This window comes from Manis javanica, chromosome 15 (genome assembly GCF_040802235.1).
Source record: "Manis javanica isolate MJ-LG chromosome 15, MJ_LKY, whole genome shotgun sequence".
NCBI lineage: Eukaryota > Metazoa > Chordata > Mammalia > Pholidota > Manidae > Manis > Manis javanica.
In genome coordinates this window covers 86,391,744-86,415,227 of record NC_133170.1, presented here as the reverse complement: position 1 = coordinate 86,415,227, position 23,484 = coordinate 86,391,744, and the positions used below count along the sequence as shown (strand labels likewise).

Sequence of the window (23,484 nt, the reverse complement as noted above, 5' to 3'; positions counted from 1 at the left end):
TCTGACTCAGGGGACACTGACCGTTGTTTGCTGACACCTGGGCCTGGGTGTAGTTGGGGACAAATTCCTCCTTGCTTCCCAGTGGCTCGTCGGCTTCCTTGGCTCCTTGTTGGTAGATGATTCTTTGGCGTGTCTGCACGCTCTGCTGTCTGCCAGCATCAGACAGAACCTTCGGCTGTGTGTGCAGGTGGCCTGCAAGTACCATGAGCAGCTGGGCATGCAGTCCCTGGTGCAGCTCTTCGAGTCCTTCAGGAGTGATGAAGGTGAACCTCACAGCCTCTGCTCGGACGTCACTCTGCCCACCCAGCCTATCGGGGCTTCCCTCGAGCCCGGTGGGATGCAACAGTCACCGCCTCGGGTGTTGGTTGATAGTGAAAGATTCCTGCAGTCTTGTACGCGTTACACAGCTTAGGTACCCTGTTTGTGGTCTGCAAAGGAAGAAATCCGTAGTTGGGGAAGGGAGACTTAGAATGCCCCTTGTGTCCCTGGAATGCCGCTGTGGAACTGAGCAGCCAAGACCCCAGAAGCCCCGAGCTCGCGGCACTGGCGTGCGTGGCCCTGAGGGGGTGGCCCCTTGACTTCCCCGGCTGAGAGCCCAGAGGGGCTCTGGTGGTGTGTGGCTGCTGACCTGGTTGGCTTCCTGTGGGTATCGCACTGAGAAAGCACACTGGCTGGAGGACGGCTTTCCCAGGTGGGGGCCTGCTGGGGACAGGCAGGGGCTGTCCGGCCTGCCCAGGACAGACTGAGCACTTGTGCACTGGCTGGGACTTTGGAGGAGTGAAGGGAAGACCAGCCTCAGGGAGCCGGCCTTGTCACCAGGAGCAGAGGCCGCAGCAGTGGCTGGGTTGCCCTGGGCTGGGAGACGGCAGTAGAGTGGGCCTTGCAGATGCCGGTTCCGGCCCCAGTTACAGCAGAGCCCTCCGGGGAAGGTGATATCGTGGTGCAGCATGGCCTGCCGTTGTCACCAGTGCCTCCTGGCCGGCCCCTCTGCTGGCCGGGAGAGAGCCACGCCTGATGAGTCAGCACGCCCCCAGCTCACCCTGGGCCCATCCGTAGTGGGTCCACGCGTGCGTCGGCTCAGTGCCAGGCAGCACTCCTCACAGGGGCTGAAGCGCTGCTCTCTCCGCCCCCGGTGTGCCTTGTGGAGCAGCAGTCATGCAGCCCACTTAGCGATCTTTGAATTCCTCCTGCAGAGGACCCTCTGAGGTGTGCCTGGGTCCCCCAGAAGGATTCCACCTACACATATAGCCAGGGTTTTACATCAGAACATCCCAGGTCTACCTCCGAGTTTCATGGAAATCCGGCTAGCTGTTTCTGGGAGATGCCAAAGCAGAAGAACTTCACATAGATGTAATTTCTGAGTAGGCCGTGGGTCTTGGAAAGTGGAACAAGGTCTCTGTGGGCTGGGCTGTCAAGGGCAGGTGGGCTGCACCTGTGGAGAGGGCAGGTGGATATTATGGGGGCATAAGCTATAACAGTGTCTCTTTGTAGGCCTCTTCTACTTCCTGGGCTCAATTGTGAACTTTAGCCAAGATCCAGACGTGCACTTGAAATACATTCAGGCTGCCTGTAAGACAGGGCGGATCAAGGAAGTCGAGAGGGTATGCCGGGGGAGTGATCGCTGTGACCCAGAGCAGGCGAAGGACTTCCTGAAGGTGAGTGGGCGCGGTATCACCTCCTTCCTTGAGCGAACCACCGGTCAGCCACCCAGGAGTTGAAAGGCTGACCTGTCTCCCCAGGCCCCTGGATCCCCAGAGACAGGGCTCTACTTCATGGCCTAAAGTTCTTGGACCCACTGCCCACTTTCTGGCGCTTTGTGGACAGAAGCTTAAGGCTGTGCTAAGTGTCTGACATGTGAGTGGGAGAGAGTTAATTTATTGAAGAACTGTATTTTGGCAACACCCCCAGCAGGGCCCCTGTTAATTAGGCTGAGCAAGGCTGCAGATAGAAATAAACCACTCAGTGCTGGGAGCAGAAAAACAAACAGCACATTTCTACCTCCTGTGCAGTCCTGGGTGGATGTGGGGGTAGGTGGGGTGGCTTTCTTCCCCCATCTTTGAAGGTCCGCACTGATGGCTGCCCTGCTGTCTTCCTCCCATCACCTTGAAAACTGCCTTCCTGGTCAACTGGAAGGAAAGAGTACAGAGGAGCCCGCATGGGGGATTTCTGTGGGTGAGGCTTCGGGGGCGTGGCTGCCTGCCTGAGAGGGTGCCCCTTGCGCAGGCGTTCTCACACAGCCTGGCCTGGGCCGGATGCAGGCATAATGAGCTGCTTGGCGTAACCCAAAGGCTGTTTGCTTTGGACCAGCTTGGAATGTTTATTGCCAAAGCTAGCAGAATTTTTTTTTCATCCAGTTTTGTCTTTCCCAAAGCACACAGTGCCCCCCCAGAAGCACCCACCTTACAACAGCAGTCAGTCTAGAACAGTCTCATTCCAAGTCTCCGAGGGGCTGTTCCGCTGCAGAAGCACTGCCGTGCCCGTGCTGGCTCACAGCCCCTGCGGCCTAGCTCGGCAGGCTGCTCACTGCCTGGCTCGTTACGTTTTCCAACTCACAGGAGGCCAGGCTCACAGACCAGCTTCCCCCCATCATTGTGTGTGATCGGTCTGACTTTGTCCATGATCTCGTCCTGTACTTATACCACAACAGCCTGCAGAAGTACATCGAGATCTATGTTCAGAAGGTACTGCCCGTTCCTGGGTGACGCCAGCTACCTTGTGCCTTGGTTAGTAATAGTCTGTACCCAGGAGGCTGCCTGTGACTCTGACCGTGTCTGAGACAGTCTGTGAAGGGCAGTGTCTCGGCTCAGGCCATCATAGCAGAACGCCACTGACGGGGCGTGTAAGTGACAGACACTGACTTCTCGCAGGACTGGAGCCTGGAAGGCCAAGGCCAGAGTGCTGCCCCTGCCTCGGGCCAACACCTTCTCGGGCCTTCTTGGCTTGCACGCCGCCACCTGCTCACTGCTCCCTAATTAGTCCTCACTCTCAGGACCTCATTTAACCGTAATCATCTCTGTCAAGGCCCTGTCTTCAATCTAGCCACACTGGGGGTTAGAGCTTCAACATATGGATTTGGGGGGACACAGTCTCGTTCCTCACAGGAGCCCTTTCAGACATCCACACTGTTCAAGCCTTGGGGGTCTTATAGCCATGTCCTTACAGCGCAGAAGTCACCACCTTGATTATTCTAGGTCAACCCTAGTCGGATCCCAGCTGTGGTTGGAGGGCTGCTTGACGTGGATTGTTCTGAGGAAGTAATCAGAAACCTGATCATGGGGGTGAGAGGAACACTTCTCTACCGAGGAGCTGGTGGCTGAAGCAGAAAAAAGGAACAGGTGAGGCGTCCTAGCTTGGTGCCTTCTCTCGCCTCTGGGACCCAGGGCTTGCTGCCCAGTCTCATCCTCTCGGGTGCCTGCCTTTGCAGGCGGCCTCCAGCCCAAGGGCTGGCTCTGTGGCGGGCTGCCCCCTAACAGATCTCAGACCTAGTGGTGTTTGTTAGTACTGGACTGAAGACCTTTAGGAAAAACTTAACTGAAACCAATTTGGGGCTCAAGCCTCTCCTGGCCCCTAGAGCAACCAGAAATTCATGGAACAAGAGATTGTTGTTGTTTCTAAACGCAACTCTCAGGGTCCAGGGGCTGCCCTCAGGGTTTCAGATGCCAGCTTTTACCCTCTCAGGGTGCTCTCGCTTCTTTCAGAGGCTGAAGCTGCTGCTTCCCTGGCTGGAGTCCCGGAGTCGCGAAGGCTGTGAAGAGCCTGCCACGCACAACGCCCTCGCCAGGATCTACATGGACAGTTGCAGCAGCCCAGAGCACTTCCTGAGAGAGAACCCCTACTTCGACAGCCGCGTGGTGGGCCGCTGCTGCGAGAGGCGGGACCCCCGTCTGGCCTGCGCTGCCTCTGAGCGGGGGCAGTGTGACCTTGAGCTCATCAAGGTGGGCAGCGGGTCGGCCTCGCTGCTGGCTGTCCCTCTGGCCTCCCGGGAAGCGCTTCAGATGCAGGCTCTGCGGGGGGTGGGGGCGGGCATCCTCTGAACCCTACAGCTGCAGGCCGTGAGATACATTCCCATGAACTCAGTTTCCTTTTGACTCCAACCCCACGACCTGCTCATGCCCGTCCTTGTCTGCTGTACCTGGAGGCCCGACTGGCCCCTCGCCTGACTTGCCAGCTCTCCTCCTGACAGTCCTCAGTGCCCCGTGGCGTCCGGGGAGCAAAGCAGGGCCCCTCGGCCTGCCCTGGGGGCTCCTCTGCGGGCGGCCCCCCTCCTTCCCACCTCCACCCTGGGTGCCTCTGGCCCGCGTGCCCGCCTCCTCACTTCCCCTCTCCCGAGGGCAGCCCCTACATCACCACTGCCCCTTCCCCACACAGAGCTCTTGCCGGCCTCCTGCTGGCCTCTGTCCTGACTTGCATCTGCCTGGACTTCTTTAGGTTGAGCTGCTGATGCTTGATCACATAACCTAAAACTCCCACAGTCTCGTGTGGGTGCACTTGGTTCCTGTTAGACTGGGATCTCCCTGGGCAGTTGGTCTGTTTGTTCCCAGCACCTCACGGCGTCTGACGACGTGATGGAAGCTCAGCCGCTGGAGAAGGAGTCTGGGCAGTCAGGGGTACAGAGCAGAAGCTCTGAGGCAGTTTCCCATCCTGCTCTAGCTTTGGACATTGGTCATGCAGGTGACAGGCCCGGTGAACACAGCTCCTCGCCAAGTCTCTAGGGAGCTTGTTTATGTGAAGCTGGGATTTAGTTAGTTTGATACTATAAGCCATCTTTGGCTTAATTTACTGCTTTTTTTATTTAAGTGCTGTTCAGATCTCTCTCAGAAATCTTTGCATCCATCTGTCCTCCAAGGCGATGTAAGATAAAACATTGCCTTTTGGTAAGGCAGAGTTCAGGTAAGAAAGAAACAATCATTAGGCTCTGCTCCGCCAGGGAGAGGCCTGTGGTGGGATTCGGGCCGGGCGCCTGGGTGCTCCCTGCCTCTTGCACACACCTGCATTTGCAGACACGCGTTCATTACTTAGCCTTGTGCCTGGCATCTGGGACCTAACAAATCTGATTCCCACCAGGGCCTGGTAAGTGCCTCACAAATTGGAATGTTCCATCAGGCAGTTCTTTTTTGGGAGATGTGTTACAATGTTCAGAAAAGTCACAAGTTCAATCAATGAGAACATATTTTAAATGAAAGCATATAGGCCATGAAATGTTGCAGCATATCTGCTGTTTTATACCAGTTCTAAGCCATTCCGATAATATTTTAGAGATGGTTTAGGGCTAGCTATGTGTATTTAAATTTTTTGCTAAAAGTAAAAAAGTAAAGATTTAGTTCCTCCTTCATACATCTGCATTCCAAGTGCTCAGTAGCCTCTGTGGCTCTTGGTGGCTGTATCAGACAGCACAGGCCAAGAACGTTTCTGTCAGAAAGTTCTGTGGGGCAGCACTGCTATTAGAGCAGTGGTCAGGCTGATACGAGTAGGGCTCTCACACATCATGCCCACTGTAAGTTGTTGTAAACTGAGAAGTGCTTAATCTGTCACTCGGAGGAGTGCATTGTCACCCTTTGGGATGCTGCTTGTCCCGTGTCAAAGCACTATGTCTCCTCTGGCTGACACCAAACAGGTGTCAGGGAGAGGGAACTGGCTGGGCTGGATACCCCCACATAGCTGCTGTTGGTCGGTTGCTTGTGTTACACACACACGTGTGCTCATTTCAGGTTTGCAATGAGAATTCTATGTTCAAAACTGAGGCCCGCTACCTGGTGCACAGGAAGGATCCGGAGCTCTGGGCCCATGTCCTCGAAGAGACCAACCCCTGCAGGAGACAGCTGATTGACCAGGTGGGGCATGGGAGCAGGGCAGGGTGTGTGTGTGCATTTCCCCTCTACTCGTCCTGGCGCTCATGACTGGCTTGTTACATCTAAAAACTCCTCAGCCACATGACCAGACAGCCTTGTGAACCTTCACCACTCTCTCCCCTCTAGGAGCGACTTGCCTAAAAATGGTTTGATCCCAAGGTGGGCTCATGTTTTTGCTTGTTTGGTTTGTTGGTTAAGGACAGAGCTGATATCTAAAGCCCCAGTCAGAGGCACCTGTGGTGGCGCGCGCGCCTCATCCTTGACAGTTTTCCAGCTCGCTGCCATTGGCAGAGGTACGTGGCTCCCAAGGTTGTCTCCGCTGGGCTTCCCTTTGTCGAGGGACCTTGGAGCCCCTGTGACTGTGCAGCGCCTGCTTGAGGCTGGGGCCCACCCCTGGCAGCGTGGCAGGGTGAGGAGTGTTGACATTAGCCACTTAGCGGGCTTCTCAAGGCCCCGGGCATCACCCTCGGGCCCTCCGCTGTCCCTCGCACAGCCCCACAGGCTGCCAGGCACGCCGTTTGGGCAGGCGAGATCAGGTGGGAACAAGACCCCGACCCAGCAGGGGGGCTTCAGCCCTGAGCCGGTCAGCAGGCAGCTCCCTGTGCTCACGGCCGGCCCGCTGGGCCCTTTGTGTGACTCGACGGCTGGCTTCCACCTGGAACTACGGAATCGCAGCTGCTTGTTTGCTGTCCACTGTTCCTCATGCCCATGGCATTATTTTTTTTTCTTTAATGTATTTTGGAACACTTTAGTATATATGGAAGCCTGTGTCATTTTGAATTTTTATTATAGTCACCTTTTGGGCATCTCTCAGATGTACCTGAAGGGTCAATATGCTTTTTCCAAAAACCTGATGAAGACATTGAGCAGCAGAGGCCCTGGGACAGAGTCAGCTGAGATCCCACTGGGGATCTTCCTCCAGGTTCACAGACAACAGACATTTCCAGATACGGCCCAGCATGCAGGCCGCATCACATGCGCCGGGAAGAACAGTTCTGACTCTCTTTACCACTGAGCTGATCAAGAGCCCGTGAGTGCCTCATGGCCTCCCTGTGCCTGAGCGGAGCCGCCGCTCTGTCATTATGCCCGGTGTGGCTCCACGTTCATAGCCACCCCCTGGGGGGCGTCCTCCTTCAGTGCCCCTCTAACTGGAGGGGTGCATGACAGCAGCAGCAGACTGCTTTTAGGTCTGGACTAGAATCTCATTATGAAAATGTACTTAGAGGAAGTGGTTTCCTGAGGTGACCTTAGGTTGGGCATCTATTTCAGCTCAAATAGATGTTGGAAATTTATTTTTGCCCTTAAAACAACAAGTGGGTATTTAAGGTATCTGAGGTTTCAAGAAACATGTGATGCCAGGGAATGCATCACTGCTCTGGGTCAACTTGGGCTGCTGGGTCACAGTGCTTTCCCTCGAGTGTGCTTTGGGCACTTAACCACTGTGACAGCCTCATTTCTCAAGCTCCCCAGCATGCCTGTTGGGGTTGTTATAAATTCCTCAGAAGAGGAACTTCTGCATTTTGAGCCATTGAGTACATGGCTCGCATGTGCAAGGGGAACTGGGCTGGCTTTGTTCCTGGATCCTGTGAAGCCCTTCATGATTGCAGAGTTAAAGTTCATGGCCACAGTGCGTATCAGCTCTGTCCGGCCTCAGAGCTGTCTGTTCTTTCTCATTAATTCACTGCTGTGTCCACCTCTGATGAACATCAGAAACTTGGCAAAAATGGCAGATCCTAAAGTCACCGAAGGCCTCTGGTGCAAAGTGCAAGAACAGCGCCGGTCTTCTAGCCTGCTGTTGCTTGTGAAGTGTGCTCTCTGGGAAAGTGTCTTCCCCCCAGTTGGTAAGTTTTCTGGTGGGTGAGATGCTGTACTTTGATGAGGGTGGTGCAGCCAGTCTTGTTGATCTTTCTGTCATCATCATTCTGAGGGCTCCGGAGCTTGGGGTGCACATGGCTGCATCCCCCGAAAAGGCTGGGCCACAGCAGCAGTGGCGCTTCAGGCTAGCAAGAGGTCCCTGTGGCATCTCCACTAAAGAAATGGAGGCCATATCTGCTCTGAACAGTGGCTTAAGAAAAAAAAATGAAGCATGCATTTCAGCTACCTGTTCAGGGCACTGTGTTACTGGCTTTGGAGTAAATTTACAAGACAGTCAAAGAGAAATCCTTGAGGCTGACTCCTGTAGACACCCTTCCTGCCATGAGAAATATCCCATTTTCTCATCTATTCTAGACTCTCTTGGGAGGAGTCCTTCCCCTCTGTTTAACTTCAGAGATGCAGGCTTGAATTGACTTTATCTGACCAAGTTCTCTCCAATGATTTTAAAACAGGTGGTACAAACGGCATTGGCAGAAACACAGGATCCTGAAGAGATCTCAGTCACTGTCAAGGCCTTCATGACAGCTGACCTGCCCAACGAACTAATTGAGCTGCTAGAGAAGATTATTCTGGATAGCTCTGTCTTCAGCGAGCACAGGTGAGGGTGCACCAGCAGGACTGCCAACTCAGTCCAGTTCAAACACCTGCCTGACATTCACCACCTGTTACAATTGCGCCTCACCATCAGCTGCTCCCTCGGCACGTGGCCAGTCTTAGCACCTCCTATACCTTCATCCCTCCCTTCCCTTCACTCATTTAAGTCCTACCTGACTCATAGCCCAAACGAAGTTCTACCTTTTCCAGGAAGGTTTCCTTCCTTCTACTGCTCTGGCCCACACTGTTGTTTCTGACCACAACACTGAGAGAAAAGAGCTGACATACACTAGGGCCCACTATGTCCCAGGTATGTTACAGGGAAGATTTCCTGGAGACGTAATGTAGGAGTGTGATGAGCAGGTGCTGGGACAGAAGGAACATTCTGGCGGGAACAACAGCTGGGGCAACACGTTGGCAGCAGGAGAGCGTGCCTCAGCGTGCGCTCACCCTGTGTTTGTTGCCTTTCGAAACTCATTATCAGAGTTTCTGTGTCAGAGAGATTATAGTATGTTCACACTATATAAATCCTGCTGTAAAGATTTAATTTTAAGATTTATTTTGTAGAACAGAAAAGCTTTCAAGATCTGTGATACTGTGTTAAGGAACGTGTGTGTGCGTGTTTAAATGGAAATGCTGTACGGTTAATTATGGAATGTGAAATTGTATGTTACTGGAATCAAGCACTGGTTGGTGACAGGCTGGCAGAGTTAAGGTACCTGAGGGTCTAGGATATTCTGTCTTGCTGTCTGGACAACCACCTTCGATAGATACTAGCTTGTGGGCACTTCTAACAGAAGGACACCTGCAGGTAGCTCTGATTCTGTGCGCTGCCTCTGGGGACACAGTGACTTTTCTAACATGCAGGGGACCTTCAAGTTCTTGCTCTTCTTTCTGTGACTGATTCACCAGACAGGTTTGTGTGCAGGTAAAAATAGCCTTCGCAGTGTGGCAGACTAGATACCTATGTACTTGGACAGATCCTATCACTAGGGAAACTTAAAACATAGGATGAGATAAAAATTTAAAACATGAGATATACAATTGATCTTGTAAATGAATCAATGAGCTAGCAAGTAAATAAATAAGTTTGAGATTTAAAAAAAAAAAAAACCCCAGAGAAGTAGGAGGAACACAATCTGACTTGCCAGACCCTGTTGCCCTTAGAGTGTGGGTCTCACAACCTGCAGGACGGAAGACTGGGGACTAGACCTGAGGGCTTACATTACAAAAAAGTTGTCAAGTCTACAGAGACACCCTCAGTGCAAGGATAAACTAAGAATATACCAGTGTTGCCTTGTCCTTTAATGGGTTTTCATGCAAATCCAGGTGAACTGCTGTAATATTAAAATATTCCTCAACTGAGGAATTTAAAGTGATTGCCATCAGGTAGTGCCTTCAGAGCTCTGCCAAAGGCGAATACAAACCCTTTTAAGTAGAACATACCTTCTAGCAAGGCTGCACGGTGCTCTGACAGATAACATTCTGAGAAATAGAGAATGAGCTCATGGTAAACACTGACAGAACACACAGGGAGCAGGGCACCCTTAGTGAGCCGGCAGTCACAGGAGGGTCGGGCCTGTCCAGGGGGCCAGTGACGTCAAGGCGAGCAGGCACCGAACGCGCAATTCCATGCCATGTGCTGAAATACCGAAAAAATATCAAGCAGATTTTTTAAAATGCTGAGTAACTTTGATAAATATTATATATATATATATATATATATATGATATATGTATTACATATATAATTGAAGTAAACCTCAAATGAGTTTAGCAGCATTAGAGAACACATGAATTAGAAGACAGATGTGAAGAAATAGAAAGAACATAGCCAAGACAGACAGGTGGAAAATGTGAGAGTTTAAGAGACGTATAGGTAAAAGGGGTGTCTAATTTAAGCCTCGAAGAGCAGGGAATGAAACACTACAGGAAGGATGATAGAGTTTTTAACAGAACTGAAAACCCATATTTGTTTGCTTATGGAACTTGACAAGGAGATTTTAAGTTTTAAATCAAAAGGATAAAAAGGCCAAGAATAGTCAAGATGCTTCTAAAACAAATAACAAATTACCCAAGAGGTGGGAGTGGGTGTTGGGATTGGCATGGTACATACTCTAAACTAGAATTATTATAAAGCTAAATTAAGACATGATGGTTTGGGCAAGGACTAGAGAAATAAGCCATTATGATAGGGAGCCCTAAAATGCAGCCACATCTATGTCCAACATTTATTTGTGACAGAGCTGGCTTTACAGATGGAAATAATAGACTTTTCAATAAATAATGGGACAATTGGTTATATGGGAAACAATTTAAATTGGACATCTGTCCCACACTATGTAAGGATTAAAGTATAGAAGATAAAATTATAATATTTTTCAAGTTGATGTTTAGAAGGATATATTTATGGTCTGATGAACACTTAAACAATCACCAAAAAAATGGAAGCCTTTTGTGAAAAGCTGATATATAGGACTATGTTAAACTTCAGACCTCTATCATAAGAAGATGAAAAAAGGAGAAGCTACAAATGGATGACATTTGCGACATGTATATGCAACAGAAAACCAGCACAAAGAACGGACAATGAAAGAGAAACCTCAGACAGCCTGGAAAACCTCAGCGGTGCACTTGAGCAGTCAGTCCTTCAGGGAGAGGAGAGCCAGCCAGCAAGTCAAGTCAGGAGTTCAGCCGCACCAGCCGTCAAAGAAACACAGCCTGGTGCTGCGCACCATTCCCTTTCTCCCGCAGAGCAGCAGGGGACCTGGCTCTCTTAATCAGCATTGGTAGGAATGTGGCGCAGCCCAGACTCTTAATGCCCTGCTCAAAATGCCGCTTATACTTGGAAAGGAGTGTGTGCCGCTCTTGGTTGTGAACCATAAAGAAGGTTGGCTCACGTATATTGGGAGATGGGCAAGAATGCTCAGAGCAGTTCCAGTGGCCCAGATCTGAGAGCGCCCAGACACCCCTCTATAAACAGCCTGTGTGGGGCACCACGTCACAGTGGACATGAATACTGTGCACAGCACAGGGAATCTTAGGACCTAACTTTTAAATATTTTTTTCGTCTTTTAAGTATTACACAGTAAAATTGACCTTTTTGGGGGAAGATGTATAGTGTAGACCCTTGAACAACACAGGTTTCAGCTGCATGGGTCTACTTATAAAAACAGTAAATGTACTTTCTCTTACCATTTCTTTAATATTTTGTTTAGCTTTATTGTAAGAATGCAGTATGTAGTACATATAAAATACAAAATAAGTATTCTTTATGTTATCAGTAAAGGTTTTCTAGTCAACAGTAGGCTATTAGTAGTTAAGTTTTGGGGGAGTTTGATTCTAGCAAGTTCCGCTACTCTGACACCAATTCTGTTCAGGTTCCCAGACCCTAATCCAATGTGTATGCATTGGAGAGGGTTTTCCCACCTATGACACCGAGCAGTTCTCAAACATCAGCAGAATGTCTGAGAATTCTTCTTAATACTGAGGCCATCCTACAAAACGACCCTCTACCCCCCCGACTCCAGATGCCAGTCGAAGCCGCAGGCAGGCACCTGTGCTTCCGACCTACTGCCTATACATTTGGTGGTTCCCATGACCTCCCCCCTTATGCTTGGTTAATTTGCTAGGGCAGCCCACAGAGCTTAGGAAACACGTTTACCAGTTTAATAAAGGATGCAATAGCCAGACGAAGAGGTATTTAGGGCAAGGTCCCGAACAAAGGAGTTTCTGTCCTCGTGGAGCTTGGGGCCTGGCTCAGTGGCATGAGGAGGCCCGGAGGCATTCTGGTTCCCTAAGCATGGAAACTCTCGGACCGGGAAGCAGGGTGCAAAGGGGAGCAAAATACTCTTCTTACAGGTTTTGTGAGGGCTTCATTACATAGTCATGATTGACTTAAGTCATTGGCCATTGGCTGGTTCGCCCCCAGCCCTTCTGCCCTCTCTCCTCCCAGGGCTTGGGGACTAGGGGCTGAGTTCCCATCTCCTAATCACGTTGCTTGCTTGTGCCCCTAAGCAACCAGCCCCCACCCTTGGTGGGGTCCAAAAGACTGTCATTAACATAGCAAGATACCCATTACTTTCATGGCCTTGAAGTGCTTTCAGGAACTATGAAGACTAAATATATACTTCTTATAACTTATTATATTGCAGGGGTCAAAAGTTTTAAGCAGGTTTGTGTGTGGAGGGTTGGTGGCCCTAGCCCCCACCTATTCAATGGTCGGCTGTACTAGGAATCTTGCCGCACCCAGATCTGTGTGACCCTCACAGTCAGGACACAAACAGTTTCACCCCCCGTGACTCCCTTATGCGAGCTACCCTTCGCGGTCACGTCTCCCCAGCCCTGCGCCTCTGGCGTCTGCCTGTCTGTTCCTGGCGCTGTAGTTTTGCCTTTTCAAGACTTTCACGTAAGGAATCATTTAGTGTGGCATCTTTTGAAATTAGCTTCTTTCAGTTTTTGAGAGTCGTCCAAGTTGTGTGCATCAGTAGTTTGTTGTTCCATAGTTACTGAAAAGCACGCACCACTGTACGACTGCTCCATGGTGTGCATGTCCGTTTGCTCTCTCTGGAGGACAGGTGGGTTGTTTTCAGTCTGGATGATTGTGAATACAGCTGCGGTAAACATCTGTATCCAGATTTCTCTCTGAATATATCCAGTAGTTGCTGGGTCACATGGTATACGTGCTTAACTGTCTAAGAAACTGCCCGACTCTTGCTTCCCAGAGAGGCTGTGCCATTTTGCATTCCCACCAGCAATGTGTGAGAATTCCAGTCGCTCTGCATCTTCGTGAGCGCTTGATACTGTGCTGTGCATAGAGTGGTATGTCACTGTGGCTTTAATTTGCATTTCCCTGATGGCTAATGATGTTAAGCAGCTTTTCTTGTGCTTACTCGCCATCCATATATCCTCTTTGGTGAAGTGTCTCTTTAAGTCTTTTGCCTATTTTTTAATTGTGTTATTTGGTTTTTTACTGTTTTTTACTGAGGGTTCTTTATACATTGTGGATTTAAGTCCTTTGTTGGATTTATGATTTGCAAATATTTTTTCCCCAGGGTAGGTAGCTTTTTTATTCTTCTAACAGCATCATTCACAGAGCAAAAGTTTTTATTTTGACCAAGTCCAATCCATAAACTTTTCTTTAGTGGGTTGCGTTTTGATGTTACTTTAAGAACTCCCTGCCTAATCCCAGGTCACAAAGATTCCCTCTTATGTTTCCTTCTGTAGGTTCTGTGGTTTTTACATTGTGCGTTTAGACCTCTGGTCCAGTACCCAGTGAGGCGTGAGGGTTTGGGCTGAAGTTTATTTTCTTGTATGCGAATGTCCCGTCACTCCAGCATTATTTGTTGGGTCCTTTCTCCCCTGAGCTGTCTTCTCATCTTTGTCAAAAATCAGTTAGCCACATAGAATGATTCCTCCAACTTCATTCTTGTTCAAAATGGAGAATTAGTTTGTCTTTATCTGCAGGGAACTCTCCTGGGATTTTGTCTGGAATTGCATGAAATCTGTGGACCAATATGGGGAGATTTGGTATCTTTACTGTGCTGATCTATGAACACAATGTTTATATCCATTTATTGAGATCTTTGATTTTTCTCATCAGCATTTTATAGTTTTCAGTATATAGATTGTATACATATTAGATTTTTACCTAAGTATTTTGTGTCATTGGAGCTATTGTAAGTAACGGGGTTTTTTGTTTTGTTTACAGTTGTATGTTTGCTAGTATTTAGAAGTACAATTGATTTTTTTTTTACCTTGCTGCAACCTTGCTGAACTTAGTAGTTCTAGGACTTTTTCTTGTTGTAGATTTCTTGGAATTTTCTGTCAGTCATGTTGCTCACAAATAGGGACAGTTTCATTTCTTCATTTAGATGCTTTTTATTTATTTTTTCTTGCCTAAATGCCTGACCAGAGCCTCCAGGACAGAACTGAGCAGAAGCGGCGCGAACTGCTGTCCTTGTCTTGTTCCCGGTCCTGAGGGAAGCGTCTCATCTCTGACCTCAGTGCTGAGTGGCTGCCGGTTTGTGTAGGTGTCTTTCATAAGGTTGAAGAAGTTCCGTGTCTAGTTTAGTGGGAGTTTTTATTGTTAATGGTTGTTGGATTTTGTCAGATCCTTTTCGGAATCAATAGATAATCATCGTGTTGTTTTTCTTTTTTAGATTCTTAATGTGGTGCATCACATTGATTTTTTTTTTTTACCCCCACAGTTTTGAATAGGGTGAAGGAAAACACATTTTATAAGAATGCATTCCAGGATGACTAAAGAAAAGTCAAGTTCAAAAAAGTATAAAACTACCTATGTTGCTTACATGTACAGTATGTACGGTAAGCCTAAAGAGTCACACGCAGCTGACAGCCTCAGGACGGGCACCTCTGCGCTGGGGGCAGTGGCGGCTCCCGGAGCAGCTGCCGCAGCGCCAGTGATCGGTGGGCTCTCCTAGCTGCTGCTTTCCAAGGCTTAAGACCCCGTATACTTCATAAATATTCTGTTGTATCTACCTACTGGTCGTATGTGCGTATTAAATACTTTTATTAAATTGGGGCTTTGGGGCTGGCCACCTGCCCAGCCTTCATCCCTGACACTGCGCCGACTGCTACCTCTCCTCAGGAATCTCCAGAATCTGCTGATCCTGACTGCCATGAAGGTGGACCGCACCGGGTCATGGAGTACATCAGCCGCCTGGACAACTGTGATGCCCCAGACACTGCAGACATCGCCATCACCAATGCACTGTATGAGGAGGCTTTCACCATCTTCTGCAAGTTCGCTGTAAACGCCTCAGCAGTCCTGGGGAGCTGCTTAGCGCTCTGTGTTGGACCCCGTCACCCTTTGCCAAACTGTGTCCTCATCATCGCCAAGGGTGCCAGACCTTCTGGCTGTCTGGTGCCCCTCAGCTTTTGTGCCCTTCCCTGCTCGCCAGCAACCCACATTCCGAGCCTGTTGGCTGCTTCTCCACTGGTGCTCCTTCCATCTGGCTGTTACGTGCTTCCCGATCATTCCCCGACACTTTCCTGGACTCAGTTACCTGACACAAGGTTGTGTGGGCAGCCCTAGTGACCGGAGTGTCTGATCCTCAGAGGCTCTCACACGTGACGGTCATTCCGGCCCTTCACTCCCGTGCTGCTCAGCCCCCCAGCTCCCTGCCAGCCCTCCTGCCTGTGCTCGACCACCCCGGGAACTTCCTGCTACCCTCATCCCTTTTTTCCCGGTCTGTTGGCTTTTTCAAGCTTTATTTTCAAGTTGATTGTAAGCCACGGGACAGATTACTTTAACTCCTCTCTTAGCAATATCCTTTCTGTCTTTACCTCTTCCTTTGCAGTTTTTCAGTATTTGCCCATGAAATCTCCAATCTAGAAGCTCCTCTGTTTGGTTCACACATAGGCTGTTGCCTTGCTCTGAGACCAAACTATGTGGGGGGAAGCTGCTGCACCCCAGCCCTGCAGGCTGCCCTGTAAGCCTGTTTCTGCCTGATGAGCTATCTCATTCCCGATAGCAGAACTTCGAACCTTTTTACGACCAACGTGCTCCATTGTACTGTCACCCACTGCAAGGTGAGCAGCCGGCTCCCGTGTCAGGCCACGTCCCGAGAGGCCTAGCCTGACCGTCTCCATTTCCGTCTGCCTCTTTGTTGGAGCATCCTCTCTGTCTGGCATCGCCCTCCCCATGCAGTCGTTCTCACCCTGTGCCTCCAGGCCTCATCTAACAAATACTTCATGCCCATTTGCTTTGGACTGAACTGAAATGGTCTTTCAACTTTAAGTACAATATGGAACTAAACAGAAGTCATCTGCTCCCTAGAGCTGACCGGGTGTTGGGGAGAATGAAAGCCCTCTTGTAACCCTTAGGTCCTGATTGAGCACATTGTAAACCTAGACCGAGCGTACGAGTTTGCAGAGAGGTGCGGTGAGCCTGCTGTGTGGAGCCAGCTGGCCTACGCCCAGCTCCAGAAAGACCTGGTGAAGGAAGCCATCGACTCCTACGTTAGGGCTGACGACGCTTCCTCTTACCTGGAGGTTGTACAGGCAGCCAGCGGAAGCAGTAAGTGAACCTCCCCCCCGAGAGCCCTGCTGCTCCCTGGTGGGAAGCCCGTAGGACGAGGGTGTGGCCCCCCAGGTCCTTGTGCATCGCACATCCAGAGATCCGGAAGATGTGGCTGAGTGAGAGTTTTCCAAAAGAGTCTGAGATAACTGTTCTGTTACTGACACTAGCTCTTCAGCTCACTGTTTCCCTCTTTCACAAGACTAAGTAGTTGAAATATAATGGATAGCATTGTCATAATGATTTTATGGTCGGAGACCTAGGCCCAAGTTCCCTCTGGCCTTCACAGTTGATGGTGGCACCAGCTCCGCAGTGGCTGGAATAAGCGTCCTGTGCCCTGTTGAGGGCTTTCCTTGGTGCCATGGAGCTTCCCATGTTGGTCCCCTTCTCCCGGCTGGAATAGGGCTTCTGGGCCTTCCCTGGAGCCCGAGCCCCCAGTAAGGCAGAGTGAGGGGTGCACATCCTGGCTGGGGACAGACTGGATGGCTGAGCCCCTGTATAAACTTAGCAGCTCTGGGTTAACCTATTTTTGTTTTCTGTCTTTAGACAATTGGGAGGATCTGATTAAATTCCTGCAGATGGCCAGAAAAAAGGGCCATGAATTCTATGTAGAGACTGAACTTATTTTTGCCTTTGCTAAAACTAGCCGTCTGTGTGAGCTGGAAGATTGTATTAATGGACCCAACAGTGCCCACATCCAGCAGGTAGGCTGTGCCCTGAGACTGTGGGCCCCTGCAGGCAGGGTCAGGGGTCACTCTGCAGAGGGGCCCCCACCTGTGGTGGTGAGGAACAGGCCACGCGGCGCAGTAGGTCCCTCGTCACTGTCCCTGGTGTAGAAGTGAAGGCCTCGCTGGGCACCTCAGAGTGATTCTCCCAGACAGGAGGACGTCAGGGCGACGGGCAGCTGCTGTAGCTGCTGCCACCCAAGAGCCAAGTGAGCCGAGTAACGGCCGAATCAGAAATGTGTTGGAAATGAGTAGCTTTCCCATATGTCAGCGATTATCAGATAACATGATGGGGAAGAAATTCCTTTTTAAGTAGGAATAAAACCAAAATGTTTAAATAAGCCTTACCAAAAAAACATGACATGAAAGAAAAATCTAAATATAATTGTAAAGCCTGCCATTTCCAGGGGTAAAATGTTGCCCTTGGAAGAAGTGATAGAGACAAAGGATAACGAGTGTACTGTGGCAGCAGAGACTGCCAGCGCTCCCTTCATGACAGAACACGCACACTTCGCTGACATGACGCGGAAGGGGGCTTTGGTTTCTTCCTTCAGGTCGGGTCCAGTTGCCGGAGATTAGTAGGTGAGAGTTTTTAAAGGGGTTAAAAGTTCGTAACATAATTCTGAAACCAAAATTAAGTTCCAGATGACAGAATTACAGGTAAAAATTGAAGGGATTTTTCCTTAATAAAAAATATTTAAAAACATATTTGAATCTTAGTATGTTATATCTTAGGCATGTAAGCAGTGGAAGAATGCACAAAGGAAACTACCAGTCCATCTAATGCATAAAAATGTCAAATATATGTATGTTCCTGATTGTGGAGCCTGTAGGTCTAGATGTAAAAATATATCCCAGGAAAGTAGGAAAGGTCTATGTAGCTTTACACATATGTGTTTAATCATTGCAGCATGTCTTATACTAAGAATTAAAAGCAATGTCCAGCAAAAGGAAATCCTTAAAGGACGTCCACTGATAGAATATATTACAGCCATTATAAGAATGTAGAGCCTTGTTTGTGATAGAAAAAGCTTTCAAAATAAGTTCCAGCAGAGTGAAAACCTTCATGTACGATATAATGAACATATACACCTAGAAAAACACCCAGATGGGGACAGTGATGACTGAGATAATGGAGTTGGGCAATTTATATTACTTCCCTTTTATCGCCTGTGTTTGCCAAGTTCTTTTTTTAATTAGTGACTGTGACTTTTAAAATTACGTTTATAATCAAAATTAATAAAAATGTTAGAAAACAAAACTTTTTAACCCAAATTTCTCTCTGAATTAATAACAGGATTCTCCTGGCTAGTGAATCTGTTAAATACAATAGTTAGAGGAGCTGCCCTGGGCCATGCAGCAGTTAAATCCCAACAAGCGACCAGCGAGACCCGGGAGCGCAGGTGGCTTGGCTTGCTGTGCTGGCTCCGAGGCCGGGCACGCTCCCTGCCCCGGCCAGGCGTCCAGGGCAGAGGCACATCCAGCCAGGTCTGGCCCACTGCCTGCTTGTGTCTGTGTCCCACAGTCTGGCTTTTGCTGACTGCATCTCCTATGATGTCATTTAACTCGTTTTCTCTGTAAATTGGCAGTACCGAGTCTTAAAGGAGCACACCCTTTGATACAGTACTTTATTAATTCATCCATTCAACAAACGTTTTTTTAATAGTTGACGTTCAATGTTACATTATTTTCAGGTGTACAACACAGTGACTTGGCAGTTATTTACATTACAGAATGCTCACCATGACGAGCATAGTCCCCAGCTGTCACCACACCAACTTATCACAACACTATAGACTATGTTCCCTATGCTGTACTTTTCATCCCCTTGACTTATTTTATATTGGAAGTTTGTCCCTCTTTATCCCCTTCACCTATTCTGTCTCCCTCCCTTCTCCCCACAGCAACCACTGGTCTGTTCTCTGTATTTGTGAGTCACACTCAGAAAACTCATTGAGCATCTACCATGTGCCGTGGTAGGGGGGCTCTGGATGCAGCTATGAAAATAGTAGTCAGGTTTCTGCCTTCGTGGAACCTAAGAGCCACTCAAGAAATCTGTGGCATGCTAAGAGGAAAGGAGAAAGGTGCGGCGGGGAGGGTCCGGCAGTGTCAGGGCAGGTGATGGTGTGAGGTGGGCAGGGCAGCTCTGGACAGGGAGGCCGGGAAAGGGTCCTGGAAGGGAGTGCTTGAGTCTGCACCCCAATGGGGGAAGAGACCCAAGGGCGGAGCAGATAGCAGTGCAAGGCAAGGGGTGTTGGCTGTGTTGCAAGAGCAGCACGGACACAGCAGGCAGGTGTAGCAGGGTGATCACAGTCAAGAGGCTTGGAGTTCCAGCCAAAGAGAGGGCGCTGGTGCCACGTGTGGGGCATTGTGGGCCCCGGCAGGGCTGGGTGAGACTGGGAGGTTCTGAGCAGAGGGGGCATGTGCTCTGATCTAGGTGTTACCAGAACACCTCTGGCTGCTGTGCTGAAAAAAGACTGCAGGACAGAGGCAGGAGCAGTAAGGCGAAGAAAGGCTGGTGAGTGGCCCGGGCAAGGGCTGGTGTCAGCCTCAAGTAAGGTAGTCGGGGCAAGCAGCAGAGAGCTTCTCATGAGCTGGGAGGGGAGCTCGGGGATATAGTGGGGGCACACGAGAGCGGGGAGCAGCAGGTCCGAGCTGGGGGCATGGACAGCCCTGGCCAGATGGGCCCCTGCCTGCTAGTGGGGCGCCACGTGAAGCCTGCCTTGCAGGGCATCAGGACTCACATTCAGACAGATTTGATCTCTACTCAACATTCGTGGGGTCTGTCCAGCCCGATACTGGAGTCCACTTAGGAGGAGAGTGGCAGCCTTCAGTGTGCAGGTGACACTTGCGACGTGGGATTGTCACGGGAGGCCGAAGCCTGAGGCCAGGGCACTCCAAAGCTCAGGGCAGCAAGAAGTGGAAACGGGAAGTGGCTGGGGCCAGGGGAGAAAAGTGAGCAGGGCATGCAGGGAAGGAAGTGCGTCGGGGTCTGTCAGAGGGCGTGATGAGTAAGCTAGATGCGGCCATCACAGGGTGGAGAAGGGGCCACGGTGACGCCACTAGGAGTCAGCAAGAGCCGGATTGCACAGGGTCCCGAGAGGACAGTAGGAGGCTGGGGTGGCTCCGAGAACAGTCAGCCTTCTGAGCAGTCGCTCTAGAGGACAGGGTAGAAACACCAGTGGCCAAGAGCTGAGCTGAGGTCAGAGTGAGGATTGTTCGCTTTGGTTTTGAGCTGAGGGACATCGTGGTTCCCTACGCGTGTAGGAGGGAATCCCCGCAGGGGCTGGCGGGGCGCCGACCTGAGCAGGGCAGGAGGCGGGGCCGTGTGCGCTCTGAGACTTGGCCGTGACGGCCAGATGAGGGCCACAGATGCAGCGAGGGGCAGGCAGGTCCCGGAACCTGTGGAAGGGCCCTTCCTGTGGCGTCTGCTTCCCCAGGAGTGGGGATGCCAGTGATGCAGCCTGCGGAGCTTTGAGGTGCGGAGGAGGCAGGACACGGCTGGCCAGGAGGGACCCTGGGCTAAGGCAGCTGAGTTTGCTGGTGTTGACGCGCCTCTGGGTCAGTATCATAATGAAGTTCAAGAGTGACCAGTTGGCACCTTGGCATTTGGCTGTCTGCATTTTTTTCTTTTTCCATTTTTTTAATGTCTTTTTAGTTGAAGTATAGTTGATATACAATGTTATATTGGTTTCAAGTATACAACATAGTGATTCAGTAGGTACATTACTAATTGCTCACTCCAACTAATGTAATTATTGTCAACATAGGAAGATGTTACTATTGACTATATCCTCTATGCTGTATTTTCATCCCCATAACTAATTTCTGTTATGATTGAGATTTTGTGCATCTTTATCCCATTCACCTATTTCACCCGCCTACCCCAACCCCTCCGTGACCTCCAGTCTCTTCTCGGTGTCTGTGCTGTTTTGTTTGTTGGTCTGGTTTGGTTTTAGATTCCACATGTAAGTGAAATCATATGGTATTTGTCTTTCTCTGCCTGGCTTATTTCGTTGAGCGCAATAGTAATAATAAATAATAAATAAATAATAATAAATCCATCCATGTTATAGAGCTGGAGGACATAATGCTCAGTGAAATAAGTCAGGCAGAGAAAGACAAATACCAAATGATTTCCCTCATTTGTGGAGTATAACAATGAAGCAAAACTGAAGGAACAAAATGGCAGCAGACTCAGAGACTCCAAGAATGAACTAGTGGTTACCAAAGGGGAGGGGTGGGGAAGGGAGGTGGGGAGGGGGGAGAAGGGGACTGAGGGGTATTATGTTTAGTACACACGGTGTGGGGGGTCACAGGGAGAACAGTGTAGCACAGAGAAGGGACATGGTGGATCCCTGGCAACTTGCTGCACTGATGGACAGTGACTGCATTGGGGTTGGGGAGGGACTTGATAATATGGGTAAATGTAGTAACCACATTGTTTTTTCATGTGAAGCCTTCATGAGAGTGTATATCAATCATACCTTAATAAAAAATTAAAAAGAAAAGTAAAGAAAGGGAACTAGTCCCCACCAAATTGTAAAACATGATATAAAGCTACTGTGACTACTGGCATATAAACAGGCAAACTTATCAGTGGAATAGACTAAAAGTGTAGAAAATAAGAGCAACTACATATTGAAATTTAGTATATAACAAAGATAGCCTTTCTGTCAGAGAGATAAGATGTATTTTTCAATAAATGAGTTTGGGACAAAAAAAAATCCATCCATGTTGTCAAGAATGGTAGGATTTCTTTCTTTTTATGGCTGAATAGTATTCCACTGTGTATATGTATCACATCTTCTTTATCCATCCATCTACTGATGGACACTTAGGTTGCTTCCATATCTTGGCTATTGTAAATAGTGCTGCAATAAACGTGGGGGTACAGATATCTTTTTGAATCAGAGATTTTGTTTTCTTCGGGTCAATTCCTAAAAGTGGAGTTATTGGGTCATATGGTATTTCTGTTTTTAATTTTCTGAGGAACCACCTACCACTTTCCGTAGTGGCTACACCAATTTACATTCCCAGTGTGGGAGGGTTCCCCTTTCTCCATGGCCTCATCAGTACTTGTTATTTCTTGTCTTTTGGGTGGTGGCCATTCTGACTGGGGCCAGGTGGTATCTCATTGTGGATTTGATTTCTCTTCCCCTGATGACTAGTGATGTGGAGCATCTTTTCATGTGCCTGTTGGCCATCTGAATTTCTTCTTGGGAAAAATGCCTGTTCGGTCCCCTGCCTGTTGTGTAATTGGGGTGTTTTTGTTTTGCTTTTTTAGTGTTGCTTCATATGAGTTTTTAAAAATATATTTTGGTTGTTAACCCCTTACTGGATATGTCATTTACAAATATATTCTCCCGTGCAGTAGGTTGTCTTTTTGTTATCTTGATGGTGTCCTTTGCTGTAGAGAAGCTTTTTAGTTTGATTTAGTCCCGCTTGCCTGTTTTTGCTTTTGTTTCCCTGGCCATCTGCATTTGCCTCCGCAGTCCCGGGTGTGGAGTCTACGAAGAACAGCTCTAAGAGAGACTGGGGTTTGGTTGAGCAAGTACCGCCAGATGCAACCTGGGAGTGAGGGTGGAGCCGCACACCACTGCCCTCGGTGGGCCACGGGGAGGAAGGCAGGCAGGCCAGCCAGGCCCGGGGGTGGGGTAGGAGTTGAGGTGCTTGAGGCCGTAAGCAGGACAGGGATGGATGGCAGGCAGAGAAGTGATTCTTGTGCCAGGGTTCCTGGGCATGTGACTGGCTGTGGTCCTGAGGACACAAGTCCTCAGAGCAGAGGACATCAAAAAAAGCTGGAGCTGTCAGGGAACAAGGACAACCTGTGGATGGCAGCAGGAGTGAGGGCTGCTGCATGATCCCTGCAAATTCCTGGTCAGCAGTTGTTACGTGGGGCGGTAGGGACTGGCCTGGAAGCAGCAAGCAGCACACGTCCAGGCCGGGCCCAGGTGTGGGACCCCACAGCCAGTGTGCACAGGGGCATGCTCTGTCCTTCAGGACTCTACAGTGACCCAGCCTGCTGTGTGATCAGTATACTCACCTCCCCGGAGAACAGAAAGTACCCCTGCCACCTAGGAACTGCAGCCCTGGGGAATCTTCCCACTTAAGAAGGTTTCAGCACAGCTCCCTGACTGTTGCAGGTTGGAGACCGCTGTTACGAGGAGGGGATGTACGGGGCCGCCAAGCTGCTGTTCAGCAGTGTCTCTAACTTTGCCTGCCTGGCTTCCACCCTGGTCCACCTCAGGGAGTACCAGGCCGCTGTGGACAGCAGCCAGAAGGCTGACAGCACGCGCACGTGGAAGGAGGTAGGCCCAGGAGTGTCCGGGGGAGAGCCGGCCTACCGGCCTCCTCCCCTCGTCCTTCCTCCCGTGCTCCACACCCTGTGCCAAGCAGGA

General features: G+C 49.7%; 1 protein-coding gene across 1 annotated transcript in view; it reads left to right on the top strand.

Annotated features, from left to right (window-relative positions):
- CLTCL1 (clathrin heavy chain like 1) overlaps positions 1 to 23,484 on the top strand; it is an 82,570-nt gene that overhangs the window by 42,711 nt on the left and 16,375 nt on the right. Inside the window, 13 exon segments of the mRNA XM_073223147.1 lie at positions 83 to 263; positions 1,492 to 1,655; positions 2,556 to 2,681; positions 3,192 to 3,287; positions 3,289 to 3,335; positions 3,701 to 3,935; positions 5,709 to 5,831; positions 8,177 to 8,322; positions 14,928 to 14,971; positions 14,974 to 15,108; positions 16,164 to 16,358; positions 16,905 to 17,062; positions 23,230 to 23,394. Of these exon segments, the coding sequence (XP_073079248.1) occupies positions 83 to 263; positions 1,492 to 1,655; positions 2,556 to 2,681; positions 3,192 to 3,287; positions 3,289 to 3,335; positions 3,701 to 3,935; positions 5,709 to 5,831; positions 8,177 to 8,322; positions 14,928 to 14,971; positions 14,974 to 15,108; positions 16,164 to 16,358; positions 16,905 to 17,062; positions 23,230 to 23,394 (1,815 nt within the window).